We start from the raw sequence: 23387 nt of genomic DNA, 5'->3' as shown, positions 1-23387 counted from the left end.
CTCCGCAGACGTCACAAAACACATGTTGGGTTTTATTTTGATAGTCTGAATTTCTTGCGGCATTACTTGGAGGATAAGGAGGGATACCACCCTACTCGCTGGAACACTGGATCAATAAGGGGGACTATGCAAGAGGGTGTGGTGTGGTGCATTGCTTTGTACCGAAGATGGGACGAGAGAGTGTTCAACTCCAGACTGTTAAATAGTATTCATTATAGTTGGAAGTTAAAAGTGTATTAAAATATAATCGCACTTTAAAATATGGATAAATTGGATGCCTGCGATCCCTACAGCCGACCAGCCCGAAGAACACAGTGGATTGTCAGCACGTTGGCTTACCATTACGGTTTAGACCGCGGAGTGGAAAACGAAATTATAGTTCTGGCCACCGGTTTGGACCAGTACTTGCAAGAGATCTTTCATCATCTGGACTGTCTGGGTGAAGGCAAGGTCTCGGCTGAAGATTTTAAAATCCTCTGTGAGGTTTTGGGGCTGAACAGTGATCTGGAGGAATGGGCTGGTGTTTTGGATGACATACCAGATGAAATTACATTCAGGCAGTTTCACGCTAAACTCTGCGGCTATTTCAGTACGAAAGCTGGGTGCCAGTATGAAAACGGCAGGCTGCTGGTGGGCAAAGAGAGCGAGCACATCGAGACCCAGATCCGACTCAGAAGCCCTCTAAGGCGGAGGACAAAATCGCTCTCTGTCGGAGAAAGAGGGAGAGGGAGCAGGGGGTCCTCCCCAGCCTCAGAGCGGCATGCATCGGATTGCAGGAAGCCGGGGTCTTGTAGTTGTACCAGGGAATGCTACGAGGAGATTGTAGCTCTGGAAGAGGCTGAAGACAGGATTGTAAAACTTGAAGATGAGAATGCAAGTCTAAGGGAGCTTGTAGAGGACATGCGAGCTGCTCTACAGAGCAGTGATGCCCGATCCTTAGCCCTTGAGGTGAGAGCGGGAGCTTTGCACACAAGATACCAGGTTTGATACAACACAGTAGTGGTATGGCGGTTGCTATTGACTTTATGTCAGGGACAATACTTTAGTTATGACGTTACTAATTATTATTAATGCTACAGTATCTGATATTGAGAAGAGTTCAATCATACATTCTTGGGTATAGAGTTAATGACCATATTTATGACCATCTGGAAAGTTTGAATTTATCCTTAAAACAGACACTTAATTATAACACCGCTGTGTGAACAGTAGATCTGCATATTATTTGATTTAAAAAAAAAAAAAAAAAAAAAAAAAAAGGACCCCTAAACTGACATTAGTGACACTGTAGAAACTCATTAAATTCTTTCAAAGTTTTAGGTAAAAAAAAAAAAAAAAAAACAATAAACTCTTTACAAGTATATCGACAATAAATTATTTTTGTGACTAAATATATATATATATATATATATATATATATATATATATATATATATATATATATTTTTTTTTTTTTTTTTCTGTTCTTGATGTCCAATGAAGACAAACTGTCGAAAGGATTTTTAATAGAATTGTTTTACTCATTTCAGTTTTGGTTGACGTTCATAGCGTTGTTTTAAACTGTAACACAGGTGGGGTTGTGGAAGAGCCACGCTAACCATGGCGCTGAAGAAGGCTGTTTCATAGCGAGCAGGAGGCGACTGAACCACAAAACAAGCACCCAGAGCAACATCAAGTGCTTGCAGAGTTTCCTGGAGGAGATCGAGCTGATCCGCAGCTCCAGGGATGGGCAGATCGAAGAGGCCATGAGGTTCAACCAGGAACTGGAGAAGGAGCTGAGGAGGTCGCAGGAGGCTCTGTTCCTTTTAGAGGACTGCAACAGAAACCTCAAGAGGGAGCAGGCAGATATGAGGAAGAAAGTGGAAGATGCCAGACAGGCAGTGCACAGCAGCCTGGGAAAAGTCAAGGAACTGGAGGCCAAAGCCAACCACGTGCCACTGCTGCAGAGGCATGTTCATCAACTGGAGTCCGAACTCAACTATTACAGGTAAGAGGAATATGAATTATACTGCTGGCCAGCCAGTGTACACCTAACAGACAACCATAGCTGCTTAACTATATTATACTGTACAAGTTCAGCACTACTGGGGGGGAGGACCACCACTGACCAGCATGCATATTCTTATTCTCTGCTTTTTGAGAAAAGGTTTCCACTGTGCACATGTATTTATCGCTCCTCTTTAGCAGTCTCTCAGATTGATTTGCTGTATTTTGATATGCTTTTACAATATGGCAGTAAGTGTTTACATTTACATAATAGAGCTGTCTAGATGGAGTATTCATAAAAATAATGTGTAAGTGATTTGCAGCACAATGAATGTTACTCAAGATATGTTGAGAATGTTATCATTTGCGTGGACTATTGACAAACTCAGAAACAATTTTTATTTTGTATGTTTATTACTTCTTTCAGGCACTATTCATGAATAAAATAAAGTTCTGCATATACATGAAACTGTTCTAAGCATGTTGTTGACGTAACACACACACACACACACACACACATATATATATATATATATATATATATATAGTAATTGCTAAGTTCATTCAATTGTGAAATGGGCTTTGCTGACCAATATCTTTTGTTATCATAGCACTTTATTGTTTTTGTTACAAAGCACTAAATATTTACACAACAAATTGTTTGAAGACAAACTTCAAAGCACAGAGTTTTAATAAGGCTGTGGTCAGTGGTGACTCACAAGTTCGCAGTCATCTGGCATTTCAAATGATGTTTGTTTAAGGCAGCGTATCTATAACAGTTTTTATTATGACAGAGTTATATCAGGGCATTGAGAAACCGTAGCAGTACAGTCATACAGAGAAGCCCAGTCTTTTGGTGTGGGATTGCTCTGATTACATACTGTTTACAAGCAGCCCTCATATTTCTGTCCCCAGGAAAGCACTCGCTACCTAATTTTCCCAGCTAAACACTACCAGATACACCACAGCTGGCAACCTAGTACCACACATGAAGTTCCTGTATCGACAAAGACAACCTACTTTAATTATTGCTCTGTGTATGTTCTGAATACTATACGAGAAAAATGATTGTAATCATATATAATAGAATGACATATCTTTAAAGCTCCTAAGTATAAACATGGAAAGTCCTGTGATGTTTTTTTGAGGTTAATTGAGTTGTTAATTGAGTTGTTCATTTATTTTAAGAAGAGTCATTCTGGGTTATTCATATATTTTACACTGAAAAAGATGCAGTAAGTTCTTCAAGAGAAGTTCCTTGAAAGTGATCATTAGCGGGTTCAGGTCATGCTGAATGAATTCGCTTCTCACTATAGGTACTTGAGTTTGCCAGTGGAGGAGAATAGGTTGAGAGCTGGGTTGTACAGAGAAGATAAACAAAACAATCTCCACACTGAAAGTGTAGGGTCCCACGTTTGTGAAGGCTATGGCAACCAGTACGGGTCAAAGCTGTAGCTCTGAGTGGCGGAAAAGAATAAAGCGTTTTGTTTCTGCTACTGTAACTGGGAGACTGGCGAGCTGGGACTGCTGGAGCTTCGTTTCATTTAAAAGGCATTGTTCTGACGCTCCTACAGTAAATGGTAAGGATGGTATATTAAGCAGATAGTTAAATAAACATGTGTATTCTGACACTGTGATTGATTTCTGCAGCTCATTTGAACAGGTATTAACTGCCTTTGTGGACATGACCATTCCTTTCCATGAAAGGAGCGCTTGCAAACGTTGTTCTGTTAAAAACAAAATATGATATTTGCAGCTGAGCAATTGTTACAGATTCAGATGTCAGTCTCTAAACAAAAAAAAGCCCCATTTTACAAATAATTATGCTTTAGAGCCTGCACTGATACATGGAATTCACATGCAGTGTTCAAATAAATAAGATTCCACGAAGCTAAACCAATGTTATAAAATACCAGCAGTTTAATAAACATGTATGTAAGCACAACCCCTGCTGGGCTGTACAGCTTGTTGTGGCGGGCCTTGCTCTGGAAATTACATATTTTGATAGATATACAGCATTCCTCTGAACGAGTGCTGGGCTGCACATCTGAAGGAGTTCTGCTCTGAATGTTTTCCATCTGGAAACAGAGGGTCACTAGTAATCTAGTGGGTCAATTGCGATCAGTTTTATTAGCGATTCAATGGGGCTTCACTGTTAATCTTAAGCAAAGCCCACAGGTATATTAAAATGAGAAACGTGCACATTTAAAGTCTGATTAAGTGTTTTAAAAAATACATGCTTTTTTTAAGATATAAATCCGCCTATAGAAGACTAAATCAAAATGAAGGAATCTGTATTGTCTGGGAATATAACACAAACTTCCTTAGCTTTTGTAAGTCTGGTGATATTGCAAGGCTGCTTCATGTATTTTGAACTCGCATTTAGTAAACACACAATAATTCCCACCTGTGCTGTATTCTTTAGAACTCAAAACCCTTCTATTTTATATCCAAAGTTTGGGTCTCTGCCAGCATGCTTGTTTCAGACCCTCCACCCCCCCTTGATTTATGTGGAGAGAGCAAAGTGATTCATTCACACGGCAATGGCTGTGCCACATTGTGGGAGCTCTCCATTCACTGCTGCTGACCCTGCCTGAAACACACTGAAAGTCCCCATCAATCTCCAAACAGTTTTTTTTCCACTTTCATCAGTCCCTGAATAATTGACACTCACTCCTTTGCAGTCTCCTAGCAATACATCTCGACAAATGCACCCAACAGAAATCGGGATCACTGTTCATTAAGATCTCAGCACAAAAAAGGGCAGCATTTCCTTCATCACGTTGCCTTTTTCTGATAAAAGTTACAGTTGAAGAACGCGTTTCATTTGGAAGCTTAAGGAAGGCAACATAAAAGCTGCAACGCTTTTCAATAGAATATTATTTCTGATTCAATTTTAATTAAATTAATTATTATTACATACCAAAAAAAAGTTTTATTTAAGCTAAATATTTTTATTAAAAAAGTGAACTTATTGCAAAGTTATCATCTTATTATATTTTGTTCAATATGCCATGCTGGCAAGGAGATTGTGCTGTCATCTGCATGGTCTTATTGCTGATGCCAAATCTTAGCTAGTGAAATAGGTTTTAAAATTCAGATCCCCTATTAAATTTATTGCACAGTAGTGTTCATGCCAAGCAATCCATGTTTCCTGGACTTCAAGGATTTTTTTTTTCTTGCCTCCAGGTACTGTCGTCCTGCCATTAACATGATTTATAATAACTATATAAATAGTTCTAACATCTTATAAATTGTCTAGCCATCTAATTCCTTTATTTCCTGCTGTGTACATAAGTGTTTAGCCTAGTCTGTTCAGCCCAACAACGTGTGATGAAAGATCTACAGCAACCATATGTATAAAGCTATTAAGTAATTTTATATCTATCTCTCAATATTTTTCTATCTACAGTATCTAGAAGTATTTCAGTTCTTAACGTTCTTGTAAAACAACATAAAGAAAACAAAAATGTGCAAAGGTTTGTGAGCTTCAAACAAGTATTAGTGAACTTCAGAAGAGTTCTCAAACAACAGTCATTTTTATCAAGGTGATAATTACTGTATGGGACAGCCGTGAAGCTCAGTTAACACAGACAACTGGCTGCACACCCCAAGGTGATAGATTTCAGACAAATGCTTTCTGGACTAAACTCCCAGTATTTAGCAACTTTGTGTAAACAACAGCAAAACAGCCCAGTTTAAACCAGAACATGACAAAACGAGAAAAGAGTAGAATCTGAAAGATGTGTTGCACCTTTAATGAGAAAGCTAGAAAAGACAAAAGTCCTGTAAACTTCCAGACAGATTCCTCTCACCTTCCTAATTTGGAAATATCCAGCCAGCTCGCAAGTATGTCACTGTGGAGTTATGGCAGTTTGCACAGGATTTCCAAAAAGGCCATCTGTTACGGCTTAAGAAAACACTAATGTGCATTGTTTGTAACTAAATAATCTGCTCTAATAATTTCAAGGCTACGTTAGACACCAGTGGAGGGAGAGTTATCTCTGTGAGAATACAACGAGAAAAGTAGAATGTCCTGAAAGAACGGTAAAAGACTCCTGGAGGGAGTCCAGTAGACTTGCAGCTGTTTGGAGACAAATGAGTGCAACCTTTTGATACCTCTACATGTGCCAGGAAAGTATCATCTGAAAGCATGAGGTCATACCTTTCAAACAGACATATGATGAACTAAAAATTTAAAGCACAGCACGACTCCTGCTCACTTATCTAAAGGCTTTCAGGAAGTGACCTGAGCAAGAGGTCCTAATCAGAAACTAGACCCACTGACCCGCTGGTCAAGCTCAATGGATCCTCAACCACGGGTTTGTCTTGGTGCAATACTGTAGCTGGCACGTTGGACCATCATGGTGATCAAAATGTAATTTGCTAATTTTTTTCGTGATGGGAAAACCAAAGTGTTAATGCTATGTAACTCAATTGACGAACATCTTAAAGACTTTAAAAAACAAGTGTATTATTTTTTTAAATCATAAGCATATAAAGCATTTCTCGGCTAGAGTTCTGTTTTCTTCGATGGAATGTCAAGTTGTTTAATTAAGCCTGCACAAAACATGTAATTTACTCAATTACAGAACTTACTCAAGGAAAGGGTCCTTTGTCAGTTTAATGCCTTGTTCGGAAAAGTTTCGTTACATATATATATATATAACATATATATTGTCTTATATATATATTATATATATAGATTATATATATATATAGATACGGGCATAATATATTATAATATATATATATATATATATATATATATATAATATTATGCCACAATAAATGTATATAAAGCTGCCAAACCCACAATAAATGTAAATAAAAGCTGCCAAACTAGTATAAAAAAAAAACAACTCAGCAGTTTAATTTGAGAATCAAAAGAGTACTTAAGTTGTTTGTTACATGTTTTTTGGAACATTACAGTGTGCATTTCCTTTCTAAATAGAAATGGTGCACATTGCGTGTTGAGTCTCAACCAATATCTCAGGTGTTTTTTTTTTGTATTTGTTTTATAAAGCAGTATATGTTTATGGACAAAACCTGGGCATAAAAATAACACCAAAATCACTTCATGGCAGAAGGGATGCCCTAAATTCAATTTCCATCTGATATGAGAAAACTTCTGATTTGACAGCCTTTATTAAAACAATAAGGTCAGGGTTTTTGACCATGGTGCTCTGCCCAACGCAACCCTTTGGAACCTAACTTCCTCACTCTGGCATGTGCCAGGCCTCTTTGAAAATGAACATTCTTACATGGAAAAGTACTCCACCAGCCAGCTTTTATGTTTATTGTTTGATAAGCCATATTTACAATCATTCAGGAGTTGTCATAAAAAAAATACTTCCAAAATCACAAGTAGAGTATGTTAAAGAGCATGTAGAGAATACATTATATTGCCTTTACACCAGCAAGTTCTACAACTTATAACTTAAATATGTCAAGTGTACACAAAAACTTGGGTTAAATATCAAATATGGTTTCCCTGTCCTTCATAAGAAATATAAAGGCACACAAACAAATAGAGGTTTTTACAGTTTTTTTTTATTTTGCATTACTGCTGTGTACGAACATGTACAAAGAAAGATGCACTAGCTTTATCCTGCTAATATCGAACTCCCTTTGTAATACAAAGATAAGGGGAATAATAATGGCTTTTAAGATGGCGGATTGTTGAAGCTGCCCCAAAAAAGACAAGCTACAGTGTAAGCCCCCTCTCAACATTGTATCACTGGTTTTCTTCTGAGAGTGTTCTGAGTTGGTACATGGGAGGGATAAAAGGATTAGTGAAGTGCAGAGCCAAGGCAGGGAGAGGCTTCTTGTTCTTGGCTATCAGGGAGAGGGGGTGGTGGTGGGAAAAAGAAAGAACAGAAAAAAAGAGAGAGGCCAGCAGAGTGTCACCTTCTTTCATCCTTTATCCTTGTGAGCCTTTCTTGACCCAGGAAAAGTGAGGCTTTAAATCAAAGAGTCAGAGAGTGACTGATGAAAAAATATGGGTTACTCTTGGAAACAATGGAGGCCGTTGGGAGAGGTAAAAAAAAAAAACCCTACCATCTGGATGAAGGAACAAACGCTCAGCTGTTTGTTAGCCGGTTCTGTTCCCCAAAAGTAGGCGTTTTTAACGGCCACATGAGAGAGATGGGCTCCCCCTCTCCCCCTCTTTTCATGCTCTTTATTTCATTCATTCTTTTCTTCTCTCAGAAAACAGAAAAGTTTACAAAGCTTCCGGCCGTTCACTTCCAGAGAGTTATATTCACCGGTTCTGTGATTTTTGCAATGAAGAGCTGACAGGCATGTCACACTTCTAAAAGGGACAGCGCTTTTACTAGAAATTATTAGAGCTCAAGTTTGCATGGTGTGCCTGTGACTGCTGTCTTTAATTACATTCACATGCCTGCTAAAATATCCTTGGTATGCTGCAAAAGCATTAGCACCTTGAATTTGAAGGGAGTTGGATCATAAGGGTCTGGCACTACACCTTTAAGAGTTTTGGGTTCAAACTGTCTGCAAAGATCAGAGTTTTAGTTTCTAACTGAAGAATGTTCACGATAGTTAGCATAACCAAGCATAGGCCTCTGTTTTCCATTTCATGGCAGAATGACTGTCTCTAAACATCCCCTGTCTTGTAGAGACACACATCAGAACACTCTAAGGTGAATTTATAGCATCTTTATTGCGTCTATTAGAGATCAATGGCATTGTGGGCCTTACCCTCAGCAGAGGAGGACTAAAAATAAAATAAAAAACACTAAATCCAGTCTCATTTTCTTTACTTACAATAAATAATATTATAATATCTGGTTTTGGACATATTTTAACATAATAAAACAACTGTTTTAATGGTGACGATGAACAAATGATACACTTTACTGATCTTACAACACAGCTGAATGTGTGAACATGTTGCCAAGTAAGATGGACACAAAAACTATCCCCACCACCCATTACTAAGCATATTTTAGCCCCTGTCTTTAGTAATACCCCTTACGCTCAGAGGTGTGGCGTTCATCAACAACTGGTGAGGTGCATAGACACAAAAAAAACCAAAACAGATACATTAACAAAATACAGGTTGACCGCATTCTCTCAGACAAAGTCCAGAAATTGATCAATTCAGCTTTAGAAAACAAAACACTGACAATTCGACCGCTAGGTTAGATTGAGTAAAATCATCACAGATGTCACTTAAATAGAGTGACCCTTTACAAAGATAAGTTCAAATCTGCTGCTACCAATTTATTAATACCTGACACCTTTCCAAAATACTGTATTTACAATGTAGGGATCCTTGTTTATAACTGGGGACTGAAAGAGTTTCCCCAAACCACGACTTTCTTTTTACGTGGCGCTGCTGTTCTTGTATTTGTTTCAAAACTTCTTGGAAGACTTCCCTCTCCCTACTCCACTGTCCAACTCGCATAAATTCCGGCTCTGCAGATCTCAACCCCTTACATAAAGTTCCATAAACTTGGACGGCCCTGTAAAGTCCAAACCCTCTCTCCCCTCCTTCTAATAATAAAATGTCCTAATAAGGTTGAGGCAGACGCCTAAATGTCCTTTTTACACCCATGCTGGATGTTTGTGCCATGCAAATATTTACATGCATGCAACCCGCACGCCTCCTTTACAAATGTTTATAGGGACATGATTAAAACTGCAACGCTATAAAGTTCGGGTGTCACTGATTTATAATGTCTGCGTTTATTTAGACCCCAGTTTCATTACCCAAAAGGCAAAAATATCTAACACAGAATTAAAGACCTAGCGCAACACATATGCTTATCTACTTGGTAGCGGCTTTATTCTCAGACAAAGGCACGGCCAACAGCCTGTCCCTAGTTAACCCAGCTCTGAACACCACCTGCTGCTAAGGTGGTCTTAAGACACCCAGGTGTCCAATATGTGACACAAGCTATCATTTCTAATCTCTTGGCCAAGCAATATACAATTAGTTCCTGATTATAAAAATAAATATACATTGTACAAACAGTACTGTCTTGCCAGAAACATTTACAGTGACAAAGCTATAGATTTTGTGTATGCTTACTTGGACTTGATGAGTAATATCAAGGAATATAAATCTAGGAATATACATGTTCAGTTTTGTTTTTAAGCAAATATGTAAAATCCGAAAAAAAAAAAAAAAACTAAAGAGCATTGCTTGCCATTCAGTCTAATTACAAGAACATAGATTCCGGTAATATGGAACAAGTCATCGTCGATTGTCACTTAACACTGTCCCTTGTTTGTGCTTCTGTTTAAGATGCAGGTGCAACAGACAATTGGAAGCGGGGGCTCTCTCTTTACACAGCTTGAAGAGGAATTGTAAGCCACAAAACTATTATCATTGCAGGGGGAGGGCAGGTGCTTTTTAGTAAGCGGTGGCATCATTGGTATTAAATCAGGGCTTTAGCAACTATCGACTGGCAGGCATGCTTTAGGAGAAAGTGGTCCTTCCCTGTTGTTCATTTTCTAAAAATATTATCTGGGCTGCAAGGAAAAAATAAATGGAATTGCTTTCCAGAAATGGAATGCTGTATAGGCATTGTGTAACAGTGTCTATTAATCAGCTTTTGTTCTAATTCGCTTGGCTGTCAGATCCCCTTTTGTATAAAGGACTCTCGTAGCCGCTCAATGGGGGCTGTGCGGATTGAGAGTAGCCCCCAGGCTACAAATGTGGTTCCGCTCTAGAATCCCGCAGGAGGCCTTCTGGTCCACCCAGCACCATGTGCTGCTCCAGCCCTCTGTGATAAACAGAGGAAATGGCCCTGTGTCCTCACACTCTAACCACAAACAGCTGGAACAGCCATTGCTTAAAAGCAGCCGTCCCTCTTATATAAATATGGCCGTGTACTATGTATCCTGTTATAAATAGCTTCAAACTTAATGGATTTGTATTGTTTATAGACTTTTATGCGATGTCCTTATCATCAGGTAAATGATACATTAAGTGATCAAAAAAAGTTATGGATATTGAAATGTTTTGCATTGATCTGACAAACATCAATTTTGCTTCTTTTTTTACCTGCACATGTTCTCTTAAGTCACTGTTCCTATGGTTATTTTTGTGTTGCACAGCAGCAATGCATTTGTGCAGAGAAAAAACAGGACAATATACTGTACCGGTACCGGTAGTGTAGTAAATGAATACAAACAGCAGCAGACTGTATGTTAATTGTGTTATATAACATCATTATAATTTACTGGACATCGATTCCACTATATAGTGAAGGAAAGGCACTGTATACGAATATAATTATTACAGTTGAAATATAAAAGCACTAAAACACTCACAACAAATGAGCAGAGTATAATTACAAAGAGATTATAACAAAGAGATTATTGGTGGCTGAGGGGTTTTGGGATTGTTTGGGCCCATGGCACCAAACTGGCAAAAAAACTATGGATTCTTTGGCTGGTCTCATTGCTTGTCCACAGACTTTTTAGTTGTTGAAACTCTTTGCCATATGAAACACCATTACAAAATGTGTCTTAGTTCTTTCAAATCTGAACAAAGGTTAAACAGCACAAAGGAAATTAATGATTTCTAAAAAGGAGATTCAGATACTGCATGTGAACTCTTCACCCACACACATGAACATCAGACAGGGCCTGCATGTGACAGTCCTGAGCACAGCCCACAGCCCGATATATCTTGAGTAATGTATTTTGGGAGTCACGTCCACACTTCTGGCCTTTTCAGTGATACTGTGCAGCTTGACAGGAACACCAAGATATTTGTATCATCTTTACATCATGCTTGTCTAATGGTTAACCTATGAACTATTAACATGGTCAGCTATGGTTTCCCATGATTATTCATTGCCAGACAATGATTGGTTCAACTCCAACACATTTTCATTGCAGACCATGGAGTTTCAGGACATGTTTATACATCACAACTGTGAGTCCTGGAAATCAAGAGTACCACCACTGTATGTCTGGGTATTTTCACTCCTTTCCCAATTAATTCACTGCTTGTCCCACGCGTAAACAAAAAGCTCCCTTTTGAGAACGTCAATGGAACAGCGGACAGGTTTGTGTTGGTAAACAGAGTGTTTCAGTCTGGTTCTTTTATTTATTGTTAGATTTCTTCCTGGCATGTGACAAGGTGTGGTAGGATATTTTAAGGATCTATCCTCCTCCGCCTCTTTCACCTACAGACTCGTTCTTGAAAGCAGAGGTGCTGAGATGTGTCAGTGGGTTATCAGTGCAGGAATCCCCTTGATCTGTGTGTGTTACCCATGGAGTAAGGTAACACATGAAAGACATTCCCTGTCTTGACTGGGAAATGGGATCCAATAACGAAAGCAGTTTTACCAAACCTATGCTTGACAGCGACATGGTTCATGTGTTCTCAGTGACTGGTAACTTATTATATGTTGCTTAGAGAGCTCCTACACTTGAAATTATTGGACACGTCATTTTAGTGAATGGCTATTTTACTTGGATCTCTAATTTAGGCTCTGTATAAAATAAAACAAAAAATGTTATTTTCTATTACTGTTTCTATATCTATATGAGTTAATTTACAAGCCGTTCATATGAAGCTCTCATTGTTTTTGAGCACGCGTCTGATTTTACCATTAGAAGTTATGTTGGCAGCCTAGCAAATTCCATAGCATTTTGACACACCCATGAATAAATCAGATTATATCACTCTAATGTGGTTAGATACAGTGATGTGGATGTTATATTAAATCTAAAATAATGTATAAGATGTGACTCTATTAGGTAATTGTATACTGTATTTTTAAACCAGCTCCTTCTACATTTCAGTGTCACATACCTGTAGTAAAAAACATGAAGATAAAAGAAAGAGTGTCTAATTCAAAGCTACTATTTCTGGAAAATAATATAGCAGCCTTCATTAAGCCTAAATAACTGGATATAAATGTGTGAGGTTTACGGTCGAGTTGTCCTGTTTATTGATCTCACCAGACAGACGGCCAGGGTGGAAATGCCTACAATTGTAGTGACTGAAGCAGAAATTTAACGTGTTCCAACATAATTTAGCATCTGTTTCTGATTTCAGACAGGCATCAAGTCTCCAGAAAAAAAAAAAAAGCAGATGAAATTGGCTACAAAAAAAGTTGTTTTTCACCGTACCAAGACGTTTGGGATAGCATGCAGACAGGCGATCAATGATGGTATGCAGGATATGCGAGTTAAATGTCTGTATGGTAAGGTAATCAGCCTCTGACATTTTAAAATATCATTGCAGCCTTTGCAAAGTAAAGGGGACTGCAGAATTTCAGTTGAGTGAGGAAATAATGGAACAGGCTCATGAAATATCTATCTTAATAACCGCAAATAACAGCACAGTGAATCCCTGGAAAAAATCAATACAGCAGTAGAAATCTAAGAATCCCTCAAGAAATGAAAAAGGTCAAACTTCATTTTTTTCCTCTGCAGAAGGCTTACATCTCGTGTGGGTCCTTGCTTATTGTCTCCCACAGTCGAAATTGCTATGAAGTTCAGCATACGCATCCTTTATCAGAAACAGTTCTCAGAATCTACTTAGGCATGACTTTCTTGTGTTTGGTGACACTGATGAAGGGTATATCAAGGGGGCAGTGTGTCTGAGTTTAACAAAACTTTATATGTACATTTGGACAATTGAAGATACTGTCCAGGTAGATCACACCACAGAAGAAGCATGCAAGATCACTATTTTTTTTATCACTTCTTTCTTACTTTTATAATTTTCAGGGTATGTATGTGCTACTTTCGAATATTTTGTGCGTAATATAGTGTGGGAGCACCTCTATGCCGATAGGCATTCTTCAGTTTGAAGTTCCTCGTTCTTCCTGGAGAAGATCTAGTAGCTCACCCACCTCTGTGATTGGATGCTGGAGCGTGTCTTGAGGCACTGCACACATCCGGCTACAAAGATAAGGGTGTTATGGTCTGTCGAAAGGCACTGCACTTCTAATACTTAAGTGAACCCTAACTGCTTGTGTGGTCTCCTAACCTGAATGCTATTTATCTTTTAATAGTAATAGCCAGAAAAGAGCTTCCTTAGTTTGGCCCCCTGAAAGTACCCCCATAGACAGACAACCACAAACCATCAGCCTGGTTGGAAAAATGGCACCTGACCTGCCTCTGTCATTTATTAGGATAACAAAAAAAAACAAGGAACTAGAAAAGAGAAACACCCCCTGATGGAGATACCTAACTGATCGCAGATGGGGGATTGACTTTCTGTTTTGGCCGATTTTCTGTGGAAAAATGTGCTTATGCACATGTGCACTCATTCTCAAACTGCCATAAAGTTTTTCCAAATATCACCATCCCTTTAACTATATAATGATTCTTCTGGTGCTTATCCTCCAGGGATGACTCATTGACGCCATTATTAACATCACAAAAACAGTGGAAAGAACTCAGCAAAAGATCTGGGTAATTCATGTGAGGATGGTGCTATTAAGATCTGTCACTGTTTAGATCATTAAAATAGTCTTCGGAGGAGTAATCTAATCTAAATCATCCATGGTATTTATTACTATGAAAAATATTACAGCAATATAGACTGGACTGTGAGTATTGAACATGTGAATAGCAGTTAGACTGTCATCTTTCATATTTTTTAAAGCCAGTTGCCCAACATGATGGTCTTTTTATTCAATGAGTGAGGGGCTTTAAGGAGAATAGATGATTGCTGTTTTAATGGACTGCCCTATATAATTGTTCTATTACTTATGATTGTTTCTAAGGACTTGTAAACAGCTCAGATGTGAATTTTTAAAAGATTACTTCTTTGAACTCCCACTGGACCTGACTCGGAAACACAAATGGGAGCAGTGTTATGTTCCAAGAGAGTTCATTTATTGGAACCAGTATGTTTATAATTTTCAGGGTTGGGTATGTCAAACATGTTAAATCATATTAAAGATAACATTTAAACAAGTTTTCCCAGAGGAATTCTGGCCTGCGTCTTCTAAATAAAATCATAATAATTTAGCTCTTAACATTTCTCTCTGATTTTTTTTTTTTCTCACTCGCAAGAGCTGTTCATCAGCAGTAGCCAGAAGTGAATTGCAAGTCTAAGTATTTCTATTAGGCCTTTGAATAAACCACTCAGACAAACATTCAAACAAATTCCAGTGTTTCACTAAAATATAAAAGTTTCAATTTGCATTGCTGGGCAGTTTCCACTGTCATGGACTTAAAGGCTTTCAACATTTTCTCATTTCTCATTTTATCTCGTTTAAAAAGCAGGTGGTTTTATTTGCCCTCCATTACCATAAACTTTATTCCCTGTACTTTGCAGCATCAATTAAAGTCCAATTAGTCATGGGCAGTACTTTGGGACCCATCACTTGACGAACCCTGTGACCTCATTTTTTTGCAGCCCGAGCAGTTCATTTTCCAGCAGCACAAAAGCTTAAGATGAATGTGAGGTGCTTGAGTGTCTCTATGGAAACGCTGCCTGAGTGTCTGTTTGTGTGCCATTCACATCCTCCCAGACAGCTGTGAGTCTTCATTTTCTAAAAGACTTTCACAAGGTTTTATTATTGAGCTTTTATATTTTAACTAAATCTCTGAAGAAAAAAAAAACGAATGTGCTTGCACACTTTAAAAAACAGCGTGAAATAGTCAAGGTACATGAAAGGGTTTTTTTGCACTATATATATTTTTTCAAAACAATTAATATGTGCGGCCTCAGAAAGTATCCAACGTCTATGTTTTTGTTAAAACTTTAGTACAGACTTTTATAAAACGATTACAGGTTGTTACACTAAAATGTCACACATTGATTGTTAAAATGTGCCTCAGCAGAACAACATTAGTTTGTACCTTTTGCAAGCCACTGAAATAAGTGGAATCAGATTGTCATGGTATTCGGTTATATTTTGGCTAGAATTTGTGCATCTGACAAACAAAATGAGCTTAATGTCATTCTCCTATTAATAGTTTTTTCAGTAGTGACACAAGCTTTGAACATCATGACTGTTGTGCTCTTACTTGGAGCCACACAGCTCACCCACCAAAATTGATCACAGAGCTCTACCTGCTACCACGTAACACATTCTGAATTATTGATAGCCTGCAAAAGAATTACAGCAAATCACTGTCAAATGTTTTGGCAGAACACTTATGTTCTGCAACTCAGAATAAGGAATCATTGTAAGCAAGGTAAAATAAAATATTTACATTTTAAAACTCTTCATTTGCAGGTCGGAGGTTATCCAGCTTCAGCTCCCTCCATGCAACCCCTTGGAGCAGAAGAGTGGTGCTGCCGCCCTGCAGGATAGGAGGTCCCCCACCGGCCGTGCAGAGATAGCGCCTGACAACAGTAAGGATATCTGATACGTTACTCTCTGTTACAACATTGCACAGCTATATGTACTAAAATCAATTTAGAAGTGAAGATAAGTAAAAACAAAGTTGAAGGTGAAGTGCTTTTATCTATAAAATGATACAATTCTGGACATCCCTCAGTGCTAGGGAAGAGAAACATAGGCATTGTTTCCTTGCTATTTCAATGACCGACCCTAACACTTCTACACAGCAAGAAAAAAATCTAAATGTTGAGCTGCGCAGTACAGGCAGGGTTAGAGTGAAGTCCCGTCTTTCAATTCCAATTCTATTTCCAGTTCCTTTTTAAAATCAAACCCCAATTCCTTTCGAAGGAATGGGAATTGGAATTGATATTTTAGAAACATCATTGGAAGCCAATTTAAATTGACTAACAGTGACTTCAGTTTTTGGTCAACGATGTGTTGGAATCGATTCAAAGGGAACAGGAATTGGAAACCGATTTTTAAAAGGAACTGGGCATGGAATTGGTATTTAAAAACAGAAATTGAGCCTGACCCTGCGTACTGGTTAGTGAAGCACAAATGAAGAAAAACAGGATTGGTTATCAGTAAAGAAATGCAAGTGCAGATTTCCATTGGATTGCTCTTGACAAGTCGGGGCTTCGTGTCTAATGAACGCTGGGTGGTGTTGTGTGTCCAGTGGAAGAGCAGCTGTTCCGCTCTGTGGAGGGCCAGGCTGCCTCAGACGAGGAGGAGGAGAAGTGGACGGGAGAGCAGCAATCCCAGGTGGACGAGGTCAAGAGGATCCTCACCAGGCTGTCCTGCTGTAGGGATGGGTACGTCTTCACCACTGGCTCGGGTTCCAATCCAGGACTGCTCTGTATAGCCCAGGGCTTCCCAATATGTCTCTTTTGGTTTAGAGGTGAAGTATCAAGCAACTCAAGGCTGTTGATGGGTTTGATCGCCTTTGATTGCCTAGTTTTTCTTAGAAGTCAAAATGCAACTAAATGTACTTCTTGACATATTTTCAGTACAATTATAATTAGACAAAAAGCCTCTGAGTTGTGCCTAATTAAGCTTACAGTAAAACTTGGAACTGCTGTATTTGCTCAGCATTGTGTTTGTGATCAGTACATTTTTTGTCATACTGTTTTATCAGCTACTGGTTCAATGAATGACATGTGAAGATTGATTTACCAAAAGGGGCTTGAATTAAGTGTAAACCAGCCAGTGAAAATGACCCCTAGCAAGGAAGCAGACACTCAGTTTGAGAAGGATTTATATCTGCTAGCTACATTACCTTCCTGGAAAAAAAGTAGAACCGCTTCACATTTTATTGAACCTCTGCTTTCTGGGTCAAAGTAGCTCTATGTTTAGAGAGAAACAGCTGTCCTGCTTGAGGAGCTCCAGTGAGAACGAAAATCAAATCTCCCCACCGTCCCAGTGAACCTGTCGTGTGTTCAGGATTTATTTCAAGAAACCTCTCAAGCATTCCGTATCTACTCAAACTACAGGACCAGATAAGCAAGTCACACAAGGCATTCACTCTTTTATAGAGCATGAATGTGAGTGCATGCCATGGTGACTGCAATGTTCACTGTCCACACAATCCCTGTGCTGTTTGTTTGAATCCTTACTATCTATCTCTATCATGTCCTGGGTCCAAATCAACTGAATTGGCATGGACCCCCTTTGCATTGTTGTTAATAATAATAATAATAATAATAATAATAATAATAATAATAATAATAATAATAATAAGTTGTATTCCCACTGAGACTCTTCACCACTGAGAGATCACTTGTGAGTGTGCTTAAGAGACTAACTTGACACTTAAAGAGCTGTGCCTTGTTTCTCAGATGCGATGATAAAACCATGAAGAAGCTGTTGTCACATTTCGGAGGTGCTAAGAATGAAGAGAGCAGGAGTGCAGTCATGGAGCTCTTGGACAAAGTTACAAAGTTGACAAAGCAACTTGAGCTGAAAGAGAGCGAGGCCAAGAAAATGGAGATGGACATGGACCAGGTAAACATTGCTACTGAATTTTATGCAGAAAAAAGAACATGTTTCCGTTGTATAAACGGCTTTACCCCCCAACACGTGAAGGCCCGCTGTCTGTCGAGCTTAGTAATCAAAATATAAAACTTCTGCTGCCTTTATTAACAGTCATGTTAAGGAATTGGGGAATACTATTAAAGGTGTCTGAAATCAGAGCCCCATAGAAATAGGATATATCGCAAGCGTGCTCTTCCAGTAAAATAAACAAACAACTAACATCAAAATGATCCAATCCCGTTAAAGAGGCAAGTGTTTCTCAAATGTCTTCATTGAAAAAGACATCTAGAAAGGTGTACCTGTGGATAAGGAGGGCAGGGCAGATTTCTATACAGGTTTTATCAGACACCTCTGTTACCCTAATCTTGCCTGTCTAATCGCTGTGTTTGCGTTAAACTCTAAATTTCACCCCAAATAGACTGCTCAGATTGGTATGGCTCGGAGCATGCAATAATGCATACTTTAACTGCCTGAATGCCCAACGCTTGGGTGTATGCAACTATTGGATTAAAAGTATGGGAACTCCTGTTTGAATTTTAATCTGTGCAAAGGTCATTGTGAACTCATCCACATCAATTACCATAGTATTCACTGCTATCCGTCTCTGCACTCTGTTGTCTGTTCAGCTGCAGAATTACTGATTTGGTCTGCAATTCTTCCGCTCACACTTTCTTGCCCGGGATATAACTACAGCTACACTCTGCTCCAAATGACAACTGAAATGAACATACAACTGAAACGAATACAATGGGAAATAGAAAACTCCATACCCCTTCTACTGAACTTTCTGTTTAAAAAAGCTGCTGTTATCTCTGTAGTCATGTCCACCAAAAACCGATTTCTGGCCACGCACTGCGAGTTAGAGTCCTAGGTGCTACATTACTTATTTCTATTGCACCACCAGTAACATGGATCTGTAATCGTGTTAATGAGTGACGTAACTGCATGACCTTGTCTTTCCCCTGAGGTACATCCCCGCCCCCCATATAAATCTGGTGCATCAAACCCCCTAACCCTGTGCAAAAACACAATGCATTCCATTGACTTGTTTAGGGGTTATTGTGTGCCAAAGAAAGCGTTAGACAGAGAAGACCGAAAAGGATGATAAAAACAGTGAGGGGGGTAAGCAGCAATGCCTATGCCATCAATTCAGATGGATTGACAGCCGTGTAAACAGTGGTAAACAAGCCTGCGGTTTAATGAGATGTTCAAAGGAATGGAGTACTAGCTCTTGCAGGGAGTCTAGCTGCTTTTGCTGTACTCAGATTAAAAGCACAAAAACAGCATATTTCATATTCTCTACTTACACACCAACACCAAGATAATGTTGCAAAGTTCGCCACCCCCTTTGCAAGTGACAGAAACCTCTGATGCCATGACTTTTGACGCTTTCTACAGAATAAAGGATCTAACCTTTGCAATGATAATGCAGCATACTTCCAGGTCTTAATTTAGCTAAGCAGCAATTATAATGCTACTGTTGCATTGGCATTCAATGCATCACCATTGGTTAACAGGGTTCATTTTTTATTTATTTTTTTAATGCTGAGAACTGGTTTACCCAACCCCTTGTGCGTGTCACTCCGCCCTTGTATCCTTGCTGTAAGGCAGGTTGCTAATCACATTTTCTCCCTTGCTCTGCAGGTGAAGGACTCTTTGCTGCTGGAGCTGCAGCAGAAGGCCGAGGAGACAGAGCTGCTTCAGATGGAGCTGCAGATGCTGGAGACGGAGAGAGTGCGTCTGTCACTGGTGGAGGAGAAGCTCATGGATGTGCTTCAGCTCCTGCAACAGCTTAGGGATCTGGTCAGTAGGGGGCACTTTCTTCTGTAAACACACCTCGGGGATAGTGCAGAAATTGAAGTACTCATCTGCTCCTGTTACTTGAAGAATGCTTGGGTTACACAGTGCAGTCGTACAAGTGTCCATCACAATTATTCCTGCAGCATATGGCTTTTGTGGTCTGTCAAGGAATCTTATTTTAGCTTTGTGTGTCCCTTTAAGGGCCGGCAGTAGTTGGTGATTGTGACAACATGCCAACTGACCAGCAGCATCACAGATGTGAGAGTTGTGTTTTCATGGAACACTACAACATTTATTTGTTTTAGGGTCAGTTTGAAATTGAAAACGATCTTGAAGTGAATTTTGAATTGGTGAAAAGTGTACTGGTTCTCATTGATGTAATAGGTTTTAAATATATTAAACTAAATGCACTACACTTTCCTGCTACTTAAAAAAACCCATAATAATATGTACATTGTTTTCAGAATGTTTCGCGGAGATCTTTGGGGAAGATATTGTTGAGTACTTTGGAATCTTGCAGTGACCCACAGCATGGTATGGAATGTCTATTTCCAATTACAAACTTTTCTACAATGTTAATTGTGATTGTGGGGTTTCTAAAATCATACGCCCTGTGAACACAAAAAATAACAGAAATCTGTTTTGGGGTTTTGCTTGTAGGAAAGGCTCACATTTTGGAGGTTCTCAATGCCCTGTACCATGAACTAGCAGCTTGTGAGCTGTTAACCAGCCCTCCTTTGGAAAGGACTCCAAGTCATCAGTCCTTGTCAAATCCACTTCTCATCTCATGTTGACATGGAGCGCCACCTGCTGGTCTGCAAGCATATTCTCTGCAAGCACTTTGAAGACCTTGAAACCAAGAAACACTGACCCCATTGGTGCCTGAGTTCAGAATTGTATTTTATACCAGTACTTCAATAAAAGTCAGCCTACTGATAACATAACGACAGGACTGAGGGCCTCGCTATCTTGTCTGCTCAAAGGTTGTGTCAAATTACATTTTGGTACACACTTTGCAACCTGAAACTAATGCAGGTGTGATTTTGTATCTCTTCAGAAATGCTTCAGTGCATGCAACACAAGAGCGCTGCATTAGCTGTTTGGAAAACAATTGTAAATAATATTGTATGCACCTTATTAACGCCCTATTAGCTGAGAAGAGCGTGTGGGTTCATGTATTTTTTTTCTATTTTCTACTCTAACCTTTAAGGTGTAATTATTACCTTTGTAACAAGCGGTCTCAGTAGAAAACACTAGGAATTACTTTCAGCTTATAGGGGAGTGTAAGATCCAACTTTTTTTACCATCCATATTTAGAAGTAGTAATACTTCAATATCTTTGCTGTCTCTGTGAAACACTAAAATAGATCCGCTTGTGTAGCACTAAACTGTTATTAGTATTTAAAAAAAAAAATGTAATCTCTGAATATGCTGTCACAGGAAATCTATAAAAGATCACCTTTATTAATATGTGATATTACCTGCATAGATTATTTTAAGAGTAGCAAGCTACCAAATAGTAACCCTTTTTAAACTTCAGTTGATATTTCTTTCAGCTGCAAATTTATTTAGGCAACTTTTACATAATTATATAATTGGTTCATCGTATAATAATTAAAAGATGCAAATTCAGCGGTTGAACACAGGTTAATTTGTGCACTTCGGTCCATGTCACAAACAGCATGGAATTAAAATGTAATCTTTATGAAAAATAAAGAAATAAATCTGATCCAATCTGATTCTAGATCCAACTGTATATTCAATATTTTCTCAATTTAGAAAATCTGTACATATACTAGACCTAATTACGATAAATACTGTATTACACACAAATAAGCTGTGCTGATTGATATAGCCTCTGTTCAGACATAATGCACTTGTTTACCTATCTGAAGAAGTAAATGCAGTTTTAGAACTGCTCAAATGTCTACTAGATGGGGCTTTTAAATAAAGAATTGCATATTAACTGCATTAGCATGAAAGTAGTTCTTCAATAAAGTTTGTAACTGTTTAAGTTGACTCTGTGTGTGTGTGTGTGTGTTTTTAATTACAAAAAATATATAATTTCACCTTGTAAGCAGTACATGGCTCCTCGATATCCCCCAATATCTATCCTAGATAATAGTTGGATTACAAAGAACAGCAGTGAACTTTTTCTCTATTTCAAAGAACCTTTGCAATCCACAGTCACAGTCAAGGAGGGTAACATTACAAGTGATTAAAAGATCGATCTCCCCGTACTATAGTGACTCCAGTATTAGCAGATGCAACAGAAAAAAGATTTATTGTACCATCTTTAGCCAGAAAAAGAAGTGGTGCAGGATTAGATTTCAAATACACCAGGATCTAGTTTAATCACGTCATCGTGGAGTAACTACTCCCAACCTGCTTTCTTGAGTCTTATGTTAAAGGTAATAGCTAGCTCAACTATAAACAACACAACTCAACCAGCACCGACATTAATCCAAACTGAACACTGCCATATGTCCATGTGTCAGATGATGATACCAAATCTAACTAGCATCACATTATAAATATACAAGTTGGGCAGTATGCACAGGTAATCTATACATTAGCATTATTTTATAAATATACAAGTTGCGCAGGATGCACAGTTAATGCATACACGGGGCATGCGCTAATTATATGTGTAACCTAAGACTGCCAAGTCAAACGCATTAATACCTGGAAAATGACTAATAAGTTCCAACTTTCCTTTTTCCCTTTTTACAGTGCTTGACAATTCTGGACAAGTACAAGAATCACACCGAATCTTTTAAGCCTGTGATTGCTCCTGTGCAATCTTTGATGAAGATTGTGTGAAATATGCATAATACCCAAACATCAACCTTGTATATGCATTGCTGGACATTTAATTATATTCAGAATTACCCAAAACCAAATAAGGGATTTGCTAAATTGTCATTTCACAGCGCAGGAGGCCCCAGGCTGTCTGGTAGGGTGCAGCTCTTATGAAAGTGAATTTGAAATGTTAGTCTGTGCCTCCAAACTCATAACTCACTTTTCTGTTCTAATGAGCGGGCAGGTGCAGAACTGCCTCCAGGCATCATCTGGAAACAACAGAAAAGTAATAAAATACAGAAGATGCCACAGAAGCTCTCATCATTATTAATAAGTCTCCCCAGGGATTGACTGCATTGGCATTGCATTGTTATTGTCAAACCGATCAAACCAATATCCTGTCACTTTAAAACGTGGTAGAAATTGATAGGGACTGATGTGATGCCACACAGTGTCCCAAAAAAAACAAAC

General features: G+C 38.7%; 1 protein-coding gene across 1 annotated transcript; it reads left to right on the top strand.

Annotated features, from left to right (window-relative positions):
• LOC121329400 (EF-hand and coiled-coil domain-containing protein 1-like) lies at positions 1–22133 on the top strand. The gene is made up of 8 exons (XM_041275000.1): positions 1–948; positions 1572–1987; positions 16176–16294; positions 16960–17095; positions 18119–18284; positions 19959–20117; positions 20579–20648; positions 20775–22133. Exons 1-8 carry the CDS (start codon positions 262–264, stop codon positions 20906–20908), a joined length of 1887 nt encoding a protein of 628 aa, XP_041130934.1. The 5' UTR covers positions 1–261; the 3' UTR covers positions 20909–22133.
• The last annotated feature ends 1254 nt before the right edge of the window (positions 22134–23387 follow it).

This window comes from Polyodon spathula, chromosome 16 (assembly GCF_017654505.1).
Source record: "Polyodon spathula isolate WHYD16114869_AA chromosome 16, ASM1765450v1, whole genome shotgun sequence".
In the NCBI taxonomy this organism is placed as follows: domain Eukaryota; kingdom Metazoa; phylum Chordata; class Actinopteri; order Acipenseriformes; family Polyodontidae; genus Polyodon; species Polyodon spathula.
This window is presented reverse-complemented; position numbering and strand designations above follow the sequence as displayed.